The 13,212-nt window shown below is 37.4% G+C and overlaps 1 protein-coding gene across 2 annotated transcripts in view; it reads right to left on the bottom strand.

The window, feature by feature from the left end:
• faf1 (Fas (TNFRSF6) associated factor 1) overlaps positions 1-13,212 on the bottom strand; it is a 103,883-nt gene that overhangs the window by 39,982 nt on the left and 50,689 nt on the right. For both annotated transcript variants that reach the window (XM_055167102.2, XM_055167103.2), the window contains exons 9-12: positions 9,033-9,122; positions 8,782-8,905; positions 8,614-8,677; positions 8,371-8,452 (exon numbers count right to left, since the gene is read on the bottom strand). In XM_055167102.2, coding sequence (XP_055023077.2) covers positions 8,371-8,452; positions 8,614-8,677; positions 8,782-8,905; positions 9,033-9,122 — 360 coding nt within the window. The remainder of the gene's footprint in view (positions 1-8,370; positions 8,453-8,613; positions 8,678-8,781; positions 8,906-9,032; positions 9,123-13,212) is intronic.

The raw sequence follows: 13,212 nt of genomic DNA, 5'->3' as shown, positions 1-13,212 counted from the left end.
ATGATGAAGTACTTGATGAAGAGATATTTGGAAATAAGAAATGCAATTTGTAAAGTATTTATTTCTCTGTCAACCGAGCAGATAATAGAAAAAATTTGAAATGCATTTAAAGGATAACTATAAATTAAATTAAACTAAATATTAACTACCTTAAAGAAAAAATGGTTGAATATATTACAGCTATTATATTATTTTTTTATAAAATACCACTCATTACATCAAAACACTTAATTTTTAACTAACTTTATTAGTTAACTTTATAAATTAACACAATTTTATTTACATGTTTATTATGTATTGTGCTCTTTACGAACTATTATTATTTGTATTAGTTATTTAATTTTTCTGTGGTTTCTTGGGTATCTTTATAGAAAAAAAGAGGCGAAAAAAGAAATGCAAACAATACTTATTATTTTGTGCCCTTTTTGTATGTCTGTTTAATAAAAAATGTGGAAAAAGTTTAGGTACACAATCTTACAAGTATAAGTGCGCAGTGGAAAAGTAATGTAGGAAACAAAAATGTAGGAAACAAAAGTGCCAATTTTTGTTCATATTGGCAGATTAATTCATTTTAGGCATACAGAAAGTTAAGACAATTATTATACAATCCTTATTCAGTGGGTTGAAAAAATATTCCAAATAGCTAAATCAAAAATATTAAGAAATCCACCATTCAGAAAGACATCTCAGGCAACACACAAGCTGATAAAATGTCTATTGCTTAAACTGAGAATACACAAGTAATAATTTACCACATCTAACTGTAAAACAATGCGACCGGCAGAATAAATGAAAAAATGAAAACTGGAGCCCATCAGCATCTATTAAGCCCGAACACATCTAATTCCAGCTCACTGATCCACCTTTATTTCATGATTCACCATCAGGCTTTTTCCAGAGCTTTAAGGCCAACATGGTCCACCTGGGTCCATCATGAGAAAACTACAGACAGACTGCCCTCGGCAAACCCTGAACAAAACAAACATCCAAACCAAATCAAACTCGCGCAGGCTAAATCAAACTTTCTATGAGGATGTTAACGTCAAAACAACATGCGAACAAATCACTTTATTTGTTTTGCATGAAATGCCAGTGGCCTTCCTCCAATCGGCACGGGTTAGCGCATGAAGAGGCAAGGCAGACGCGCATCCAAATCCGTAGATATTTACGGCATCAGGCGAACGGCGGTTGCACGCATAACCCGGCAACTAATTAAAAAAAGGACACCGCCACAAACACGAAAGGTTTCGGCAAACAAGACGGGGAATAAAACCCGCCAAATTACAGAACAAATCTGGACATTTTCTTCCTGCTCTGACCCCCAACGGTTCATCGAATGCAGGATTTCGCGACAGCCTGACAGAGGGAGAACAGAAAGCAAAGTGGGCACAGAAGTGAGGGAGGGTGTAAACACCGGAGAGAAAGTTGGGCTAGGCAGAGGTGTGCGTTGAACGAAAAAACGATAGATTGCTGCTGTGTTTGCACAGTGATTAAAGCTCTCGAATGAGCCGCAAGGCCCCTGGCGGGAGAGAGCTCAGGCCTCTTTCACCGGCCCAATTCAAGACCCTGAAAAGATTAAACATTCATGCTGGGTAGACAAGCAATCGGGATCTGGAGAGAGGGAGAGATTTTACCCGTTAAAAAATTAAGAGGGGGGTGGATGAAAGCGAGACATGAACTTTTTCAACTCTGTTCTTGCAGTTTGTCCTAGCGCAAGTCCATTTCCCAAGTTTTACGGAAAATACTTCCATATCTGGTAGTTACATCCAAGATCTTCTTACTTTTCCACCAAGAGTTAGTGGCAACAATGCATTAGGCAGTTATGTATAACTAAACTATTTAAAACTTGACTCTTCTGTAGTTACATCGTGTACTAAGACCGACAGAAAATTAAAAGTTGCGATTTTCTAGGCAGATATGGTTAGGAACTATACTCTCATTCTGGTGTAATAATCAAGGACTTTGCTTGAGGACTTTTCAGCAGGCGTAGTGATAGTACGCACTACCCGAAAATAGTCCTCTTGGTTACTTTCAATAGCAGGGGACTATTTTCAGGTGCTGCGTAATATTATTGCTCCCGCTGCAGCCATGTCATGTAACTACAGAAGAGTCAAGTTACAAATAGGAAAAATATTGAAACTCTTTGGTGATTTTTGAGCGTGATGCTAATGGTCCAATCAGATTCAACGGATTATGCTAAGCTATGCTAAAAGTGGTAGTGCCAGACCCAGAGATCGGCTGAATAGATTCCAAAATAGTAAAAATCAAATGTTTAACTCTGGGGGAGCTGGAAAATGAACATATTTTACAAAAAGTGGAGTGTCCCTCTAAGGGACGAATGATGAGACATGCAGTTTTTTTAATCCTTGCAACACGTCTTAAGAGAGGATGGGTCAAGGTGCACACGGAGACGGCCGCTTCTACATTGACTCTGAGCTGCTAAAACATTTCAAGTCCTCTAAGATTTCACCGAAGAGGAGGGAGAGCTACTCTCTCTAATAACAGTCTTCGGTCAGCTCCCTCGTTTCACGCCCCTCCATTACCCAAAGTCCCTCCTTTCTACTTTCATCCCATTGTTTTCTCTTTCTTTCCTTCTCTCGTTTTGTGAGACTTTTTCTAGCCTTCAGAAACCAGGGCTCAGTCCAAATTATATGGTCTGTTCTGGGTTGGAAACTGACCCAAAAGCTCTTTCAGTCACCCTGGAGCCGCCCACACCTGCTCGGGATGAGAACCATCAAAATGGCAAGATGAGGTTGGGAAGGAAGAGGAACATGGGAGGAGAGATGAGAAGAAAGAAGGAAAAAAAGGGAGGAGGGTAGAGAAAGTTGATCTGTCCTGTGAGTGGGACAGCGCAAGCTTTCACACCAGAGTCAAAGTGCAGGATTCCCAGGCTAACTTTGGACAAACTTGCAGTAGTTTACTGACGCGGGAATAATATCTGACAGCAGTCTTACTAACTAAACTTTAGTTAGTCGCTAAATGAAGACTATTCAGACGATACATTGTGGTCATTCTCACGAAATTAGACTTATGAGGTGTCATGAAACATTTTGATAAAAAAAGTAAATGCTATCAAAATAGTGTAAGAAGCATACAGTTACAAACATCTCTTCATGTACTATTTTGCACATGATTTCAAATTACATCATACAAACCAATTTTATTGTTTTTTCCACATTTAAAAGGAAAATTTTCATTACCGCAACGTGTCCATGACTGGATTTGGGTTCTTTGACATGGAAATATTTATAATAAAAAAATCTTAAAAATCATCTTCAGTGCATGTTACACTATAAACATTTACAGTAAAGAAACATGTGGTATTTGGTAATCATTGGTAAATGTAGAGACAATAATAAAAAATATAAATGTGTCCAAGATCAATTTTCTCATCCTCCGCAACAATTTTCAATCATTGTTTAAGCCCTCAAGGAACTAACATTTTCAACAAAAATTGTTGGAAGGGACATAATTGACTGTGACACTCAAGATGGCTACCAGGTAAGCAGTTCTTATTTTTTCTCTCCAGATAAAAGTTGAAATTTTGTTTGTCATAGTACCGAGACAACTTTTTAGTTCTCATTACCGCAACATGAGTGATGTATATCATGTTGCGGTAATGATGATTTTTGATAATGTTAATTTTATATATTCTATAGGAAATATTTTTTAATCCTCTAAAAATAATCGGTTATAGTAAGTTCCGTTTTTTACAGAAGTGTCTGGAGGTGAAAACACATATTTTTATAGCAATTTACATCTATTTATAATAAAAAATGCAAAACAGTATTATTTTTAACAAAAAATTGAGGTTTGTTTTGGCTTGCTGTGAGGTTTGCTGCATACTCTTGTCACAAATTAATAAATTACAGTTACTGCATTTTTATTACTGCTAAAAGGTTTTGAAATATGAAAACTACATTCTTAGACCTTTCCAACAATATATAGTTTGTCATGATAGATTAACATTTACATTTAAAATAATAAAGTAAACCAGCCCATGGGACAGCGCCAGTTAACGGGTTAATCAAATTTATTGGCTTTCTTAAAAAATTATCTAAAAAAAACATGACATTAGACTAGTTACAGACAAGTTAACACAGAGATGTTTTACAATGGTTTTACCTCAGATTTAAACCCTAACGTCAAAAACTGCACATGCCAAGCAAAAAGCGAAAAACAAATTCTAGTGTTGGTTTCCAGGAGTAAGAAATGAGTTTTCGCCTCATGACGCTAAGCACAGTCACACTTTTAAAACATCTTTAAGTGAGTTTTTGCAACACATCTTTCTGGTGGATTATATAAGCCTGCACCTGCCCAACCACGAGAGTAACGCCAGACACACAGATGACCATGTGTCTCTTTCTGAAATGTTCTGAAAGGATGTTTTTAATTACAGCCGATGTGTGTGTGTGTATATGTGCTGGAGAGGGGGAAAATCGAGAGCGTGATCATCCTCTTTTGCCTGTAGAAAAGCAAACAATGGGAAATGAGGAGTTCATATTACTTCACTCTCCTGACCTGTATCAGAGTGCTTTAACAGATGGCACTTACAATGCTGTGTGTACAGGAGATAAGTCCACAATAATAATAATCTTGTTGCATAATTAAAGTTTAAATTATACGTGCAATACAACTCTTAAAGAGAGAGTTCACACAAAGTAAACATTCTGATGCCATTTTATCATCCAGGTTTTTCTACTGTGGAACACAAGGGAAGAATTTTTAAATAACGTAAATGCGTTTTCTCTTTATATAATAAAAGTAAATTTGGACTGAAGTTAGTTAGTTAGTTAGCATTCTGCCTCCACATAAAAAGTCTTTATAGCAACATAAGGGTATGGAAATAATATTATTTATTTTGGATCTCTAAGTACGACTTTCACTTATATAATATAGCAAATATGGATGTTTACTAGGCTACATGTAAAAACTATTTAAAAAATCTTGGCTTTGTAGTTGAGGTTTATTGATGGCTACTTAACTGCCCTTCATTTGTTAAGTCGATTTTGAAAACAGTCTGCCAAATGAATAAATGTAAAAAAAATTACTTGGTGTTAGAAAAATACACTGCAAAAAATGACTTTCTTACTTGGTATTTTTGTCTTGTTTTTTCAGTAGAAATATCTAAAAATTCTTAAATTAAGAGGCTTTTTAATGAGCAAAATGACCTAAGAAAATAAGTCTAACTTTTAGACAAAAGATATACAATTTAAGTAAATTTAAACTTAAAACAAGCAAACATATCTGCCAATGGGGTGAGAAAAAAAATTAAAAATAAGTTTTTTCTTAAACACTTACTTTAAGCAAAATTTTCTCATCCCATTGGCAGATAATTTTGCCTGTTTAAAGCACTAAAAACTAGACTTATTTTCTTAGGTCATTTTGCTCATCAAGAAAATACATCTTGATTTAAGAATTTGTATAAATTTCTACTAAAAACAAGACAAAAATACTAAGTAAGAAAGTCATTTTTTGCAGTGTACTAATTATTGACTTATAATTTTAATTTCGGTCAAAGATTAAAGAATAAAGAATACTCTTTTCTTGGTATTTTTGTCTGATTTCCAGTAAAAATATCCAGAAATTCCTAAATGAAGATGCTCTTTATTGATGAGCAAAACGACCCAAGAAAATAAGTCCAGTTCCTAGACCAAAAATACCAAATTTAAGTGATTTTGTGCAAAAAAAGCAAAGAAATCTGCCAATGGGGTGTGCAAAAAAATCTTGAAAATTTTTCTTAAACACTAAATTCAAGAAAGATTCAAGAAAATTTGCTTACCACATTGGGTAAGAATTTTTAGATATTTTTACTGAAAACAAGACAAAAATACTAAGAATTTTTTTCTTGAAAATCTTTTAATCAGCCAATGGGGAAGAACATTTTTTTTATTAAGTTCAAGAATTTTTTGCTTGTTTTAAGCACAAATTCACTTAAGTTTTATATTTTTTGGCTTCTTTTTTTTAGGTCATTTTGCTCATCAAGAAAATGCATCTGAATTTTTAGATATTTGTATTGAAAACAAGACAAAAATACTAAGTAAGAAAGTCATTTTTGCAGTGCATTACAGAACTGAACAGTCAATTTCCCTCTCTGTTAGATTTAGCAGCTTAGCTCTGTTAGCATATCAGTGTTAATAACGTTGAATCATTAATGTGTCACACAAAGTCTACAAAAACCCTCTACATCTCTGTTCTCTTGGCCCAAAAAATGCTTCGTCACAGATACTCCCCGTCATGAAACTAGCACGTGAAAAAACACGAAGGGCGCGGAGGAGCTATGAATTTTGATGGGCGTCTTTGTGCGGGTGGCAGAGGAGGGTTAGCGTGATTAGCTGGATGTTAAGGGGATTTGTGATGAGGCCTATATGCTGATGGGTGGCCTGACTCAAGGGTCTTCCGCTGATCCTCGGAGCTGAACTCCGGGGCCCCTGGCATTTTCATTAAGGGCGGATTGAGAGTATCTCCCACTCCAGAAACACTTCATCAGATGTAGTGTTTTACTTGGTGATTATCCTCTCGGGCCTACGATAGAGAGACAAGTGTCCTCAGAAGAATCCGTCGCACTCGTGCGCACGTGCTCACGAAGAGCTTGAGGCCGAGAAGACGGGCTGAAAGGTGTTAAAATGCGACTGGAGAGGAGAGATTAGAGCGTGAAGTACTGAAACCGTAACAGTAACAGGAAAACATTACAGAAGCAGTAGCACAGAATTGGAATATCATTAAATGTATGCATTCGTCAGACTTATTGGGCAATACAAGCTATACATTTTATAAGTATGCGTGTTCCCTGGAAATCGACCCCATGACCTTTTGCGCTGTGGACACAGTGCTCTACCAATGCAGCTATAACTTGCAAAAGTAAACAACTTATGCACTATTACTACAAATAAAGTTGTACACCTTTTAATTGGCAAAAACACAAAATGAAAACAACTACAAAGTAATCTTAAAGAGTAAAAACGTGCGACCGTAAAAAAACACTGACTGCCTCCAAGAGACAAACATAGCAGGTCACATCTTCTTACATTGGTTTGTTTTCACCGACATGCTGAACCGTCTCCTCGGGGAAGAGCGGCGGCCATATTGTGCCTGCACCGAGGAGTAAAGGAGATCAGCTGGGCTGCAGGCAGGAAGCCACTGCCGCTCGCTCCTCGTGCTCAAAAACCCCTGAACATCTTGCCGCATCCTCTCAGCCTAATAAGACCGTAATCCACACAAGCTGTCAGTTGATACAAGCCTCCTTATGAGGACACAGCGGGAAAACCAGCACAAAGCTGTTCTAAATAAAGCTTCAGCTGTTCAAATGGGAAGCGGAAATTTGATGGGGATTTATCGTGATGGGGTGCTTCTGCCAGTCAAACATTTAGTGGCGTTTATATACCTGTACACAGGTGAGGCGGGAGAATGGCGCTCAACTATATGAAGCTCTGTTTGGTTTTGTAGTATGATGATTACCACACTGTTCTTCAGTAAAACCATACAGGGAGTTCCAATAGCACTGCATTAGCAACACAAAAGTCATGAATTCGATGCCAGGCAAACAAACATGCTAATATTAAGCTTGAATGCAATATAGGTTGCTTTGGATAAAAGTGTCTACCAAATGCATAAATGTATCGAATGTATGTTTCGAACTGGATTCTGGTTTTAAAGGGATAGTGAAAAATGAAAATAATGTCATTAATGACTCACCCTCATGCCGTTCCAAACTCGTAAGACCTCCGTTCATCTTTCGGAAACGCAGTTTGAGATGTTTTGTATTTGGTCCGGGAGCTTGTTGACCCTTCATTGAAAATCTATGTACGGTTTACTGTCCATGTCCAGAAAGGTAATAAGAACATCATCAAAGTAGTCCATGTGACATCAGTGGGTCAGTTAGAATGTGTTGAAGCATCCAAAATACATTTTGGTCCAAAAATAACACAAATTACGACTTTATTCAGCATTGTCTTCTCTTCCGTCTGTTGGAAAGCGCATGCGCAAGACCAAAGTCACGTGACTGCAGTGCCGCGGATGACGTGTTATCTGGTGCCCCCCAGCTGTTTTTTTTATGGATGCTTCAACACATTCTAACTGACCAACTGATGTCACATGGACTACTTTGATGATGTTTTTATTAGCTTTCTGGACATGGACAGTATACCGATACTAGATTTTCAATGAAGGATCAGAAAGCTCTCGGACTAAATATAAAACATCTTAAACTGTGTTCAGAAGATGAACGGAAGTCTTTTGAGTTTGGAACGACATGAGGGTGAGTCATTAATGACATTATTTTTATTTTTGGGTGAACTATCCCTTTAATAAAAAAGGGGGACTGATGTATTGATTGTTAAATTAATAATGAAGTTTAGCATATATACTCACATCTCTGGCTTTGCCATAAAAGGCCTCTTGAGACGCTGCTTCCAAGGTGCCGATGTAGAACATAGGATGGCCTTCGCCGTATCTGCAAAACAAATATTTAAATAAAACAAACGCACAAAGTAAATGTTAAATATCAGTGTAGCCATTTCAAACATTAAAGCATCTACTGTAAAATCTATCCATGGTGAACTACAGAGATGTTTGGTTTTCCTTAGTGACTCTCGTGTTGTGACGACATCTCACCTTCTTGAAAATTCGGCAGTAAAGTGCAGTAGAGCATCACCCTCATTTTCACTGTTCTCTGGCACTGAAAAAAGATGAAAGGATATCAGTAATCTCTCTCTCTCTCTCTCTCTCTCTCTCTCTCTCTCTCTCTCTCAACTGCTGAAGAAAGCACATAGTATAACTTACTCATCGGAGACTTTCGACTACTTGAGCTTGCCATGCCGAAGATCTCTGATTCATCTACACCAAATTCGGGTGCATCTTCGAAATCATCCCCCTCGCTGTCGCTGACCATGTGGACATCTGTGCACTGTAATACACAGATATAACACGTAAAAAACAAGTAATAAAGACATACATTTTGTTTGATCGATCCATTAAAAAAAGGCTAGAGATAAGCAATATGAGTGCGACAATGCAATGTTTACATGCATCACCTCATCTGTCTGGTCCATTGCCGGGGAAGATCTTCTACACACACTGAGGTGATGACAGGGGTAACTGATGCCACTCATTGCCAAAGTCATCTGCAAAAACCACACAATAACTTTGTGAGACATTTTTACACCAATAATTGCATACTGCTATATGTGCTTTGAGATGTGTCATGGGAGAAGAACTGGAGACTGCAAAAAGAAAAAACAGAAATCTACCTCTGCCGGATTTATCAGACACACATGCGTTGTTGGCGTTAAGCGTCTTTGGCAGAACTTAACTAGTCTCTGTTTGTTTAATGGTCTGACAAGTGGAACAAATACCTCGTCAAAAATAACAAATGTTTTGGTTTCCTAAAGACGATGGGAGACTGCAATCGTGGATTACCATAGCAGGTTGGCAGTCGATCTGTAGTTAAGATTGCATACATTATACAATACACTTTTAACAAAGTAACGTTAGCTCAGTATAGGTTTTGATATGCTTTAGCTATGATTTGAACTAAGGTAATCTACTTGTTGTTTATTTAGCTTTTTACCAGAAGTAAACTACTCTAAGGCAGTGGTTCTCAAACTTTTTCGGCATTTGGGCCCCCTTGTAAACGGTCCCCCCAAAGAAAATTTATGACATGATAAAACATTCCAAACCTTAAAATTTGAATTAAACAAAACATATTAAATTATTCAATGGAGTGCTGTTGGTTAGTAGCCTTATTTTTCTGACATTTAATTACACTGAATTTACGAAAAATGTATACATTTTATAAAATGTTATTAAACCGGGGCCCCCCTGAAACCATCTCAGGGCCCCCAGTTTGAGAACCACTGCTCTAAGGGGCTGTTTATACATGGTATAAAGATGTGTTTTCGTCGATCGGATCACAATTGGACTACAGGGACACACTCTTTTTACACCTGATATTTAAATCCATCTCTTTTGTCCACTTTCGACCGCTTCTGTCCTGATTAATTTGAGGGGATGGTCTGTGGAGACTGTGGGCGAGTCTCTCTGCTGTCATTTAAACGCGACCCGGAGTAATGACGGTTTAAATGGACGCAAGCTAATATTATGTCAGTGTTCGCTGCTTGTTTTGGAAGTAAACATGCTGCACAGTGTTTTGTACATGTATAAGTAAGAGTTTTATCTGATTTTTCAGCGCATGCAACTTTAATACGCTCACAAAATGAAACGAATGAAATGCGTGGAGATCAGCCGCTTTAATTTTATCAATGAAAGCCTAAAGATAGCACTGTATACTGTGTGTTCGCAAATCATTCTGCTCAGTACCACAGATTACATAAATAGGCGGAGAGATGGCGGTCTCGTATGGCTGTTCGAACACATTCAACCACATGTGTGTTTACACTACAAAAGCAATCCGATCAAAAGGGTTTTCGACTACCTCTCAATGTAGTTGAAAGTGGACAAGCTCAAAACATTTGAACACCATTTACACCTGTCTTTAGCGTTGTCCACTTGTGATCCGATCGACGAAAACACATCTTAATGCCTCTAAAAGGACTTTGTTGTTATCAGTGTTGGGTGTAACTAGTTACTAAGTAATTAGTTACTGTAATTAAATTACTTTTCCCTTGAAAAAGTAAAGTAAGGGATTACTCTTATTTTTGGTGTAATCTAATTACAGTTACTTCTGATGTAACTAAATACTGTGTATGGACAATTATGTATACTATAATACAATAGTGTTTATTAATACTTAATAGCATATTAATGCCTGATTCTGCAAAACCTTATTCTAAGTCCTTAACCCTCCCAATTTCTACCAATACTTAAAAATAACAACTTCTTTACTATTAATAAGCAGTAGTTGGAGTATACTGAGGCAAAAGTAGTTAATAGTTAGTTAATAGAGAGAATTAGACCCTAAAGTGGGACCAGAATAATTTATGTACTTTTATATATTATTTTGTCGGGCCATTTCAAGCCTATCCTTGTATCATGTACTAAATAGGATTTAGAAAGTAATTAGTAATAAGTAATTAAATACTTTTTTGGAGAGAGTAATTTGTAAAGTAATCTAATTACATGATTGAAGATGTAATTAGTAACTAGTAATTAATTACTTTTTTTGAGTAACTTACCCAACACTGGTTGTTATTGATTCGTTGCGGAGTTTACCAGAAGTTATATTTGTTCCACGAAAGCCATTTGTTTATGTTGTTACTGCTGAAACCGTCTATATATGCATGTGCACTCTGCTACTAGAGACAATCTAGAAAGATGTTACGCAGCAATTCACAACCTTAAGCGAAACGAAAAGTTGGAAAGTGAGAAAACAAACAAACAACACCCACATAAACCATGACTTTTAGGAGTGACCCAGTGTATTTAGGAGAGCTGTCCTGGGTAAAGTTTGCAAACATCACCACAGCATTCATCTAAGCTGGTTTGTGATGGAGGTTTTTAAAGAGCATCACATGCTGTACACATTGAGGTGTTGGTGAAGGCCCGAGTACCTCATTAACTCTCAGGTTGAAGTGGAAATGTCAGCAGCGCTTCACACTACTGGGACTCATTACAGACACACCACACACCACACAATCTCCCTGGAGCCACAGCACACACTTCTGCTCTCCAGACTCTCTTCCACTTATCTGATAGTACAGTACCACTTTTGCTACATTCACTGTCCATTTTTATATATTAATTTCTGCTAAAAGATAATATACCCTAACCAAGTGTTTCTCAATCAGGGGTCCAGGGCCAAGGAGGGCCTCAACACACTTAAACCTCATTCACACAGCACTTTGGTCCCAGAAAATTCACGTAAAATTGACAGACAAGCTTCAGTGTGACCGTAAACACGTCCAGTAATGTTCTGGGATCGCTTCCAGAAAGAGGACCAAGTAAGATACCCGGAAAGCCCTCGGTGTGAAGGAGACGCAGAAACAATGCCATAAGGGGTATTTCGTAGTGGGGACACACGTTCTTGTCATTGCAACATGACGTTATGGTTCAGCTCTTTAAAACGAGGGGTTTACATGCAAATTAACATTCACAACGAGAAATGTCTACAAACTGGACTGAAGGCGATATCAGGTAGCTCGACACTCTCCGCACTAAAGCGGAGATCATTCACCATATAAGAATAGAGCGTCACATGTCCATATGAGTTTGTAATAAACAAAAATGCATGTGAGTCACCGCAACAAGATATATTGTTCAGCTCTTCAAAACGGGTTTTTTTAAATGCACACTCATCTTTCTAGTTATGCCAAGTTCTAGAATATTTTACTAGGTAGAAATTGTGAGTAGAGGGTTTCAAATATTGGTGCGGACAATGGTGGTCTTGAACTCAAAAGAAATATAAGTTAATTGTGACCTTGGACCACAAAACCAGTGGCGCTGTCCCGGTCACGGGACACCTAAGTTTACGTCAATATTTCCATATAAATTTTATGTATATCACAACAAACTATATATTGTTGGAAAGGTCTTATACATATATCAACAGTGTTTTATAAAATAAATTATGTAGGGAGTAGAGATACGCGGTTGGCGGTTACAGTCGCGGACTCCGCGGATAAACCGCGGATCGGGCGGATGACGTGACGAAAAATAATATTTTAATTAAATTCGGGCGGGTAGCGGATCGACTGCTTGTTATTAGCTGTGTCCTTCTAAGCATGCGACCTTAAAAGGTGAGCACTCTGTCTTTCAAGGTGGCAGGAACAGAAGTTTGCAAAGAGAACTGAAATGAGACGGTCTAGCCTTCTGAGGACCCATAATTTGTGTCACCTGTTGCACGCGCCCCCAGTAGCGCCCCCCGCGCCTGTCAGCAGAAAACAGCGGAGACATTTCTGACTTATTAAAATAAATATGTAATCAAAAATATTCATTTATTTTAGAAAATATGACACATTGATGTAGATTAAACTATTCAACAGTATATCAAATAATCAACCCTAGAAATATACGCAACATAAACAGAATAATATTAACACAAAACATAACTTATAATACTAAAACAGTGACAAGAAAAAGTTTTCTAATACACTTTTATTTAAAAAGGTTTTAATTGTTTGGGATAGCCTCGGCTGTTAAGGCTCCATTCGTTCTATCATTAACAGCGCAGAGAAATTAGGACGCATTTTGACATAGCTCTTATCAAAGCCGGCGAAGGAGGTACGTGGCAAACTCAAAAAATGAGAATTAAAAACA

This window comes from Misgurnus anguillicaudatus, chromosome 5 (assembly GCF_027580225.2).
Source record: "Misgurnus anguillicaudatus chromosome 5, ASM2758022v2, whole genome shotgun sequence".
In the NCBI taxonomy this organism is placed as follows: Eukaryota; Metazoa; Chordata; class Actinopteri; order Cypriniformes; family Cobitidae; genus Misgurnus; species Misgurnus anguillicaudatus.
This window is presented reverse-complemented; position numbering and strand designations above follow the sequence as displayed.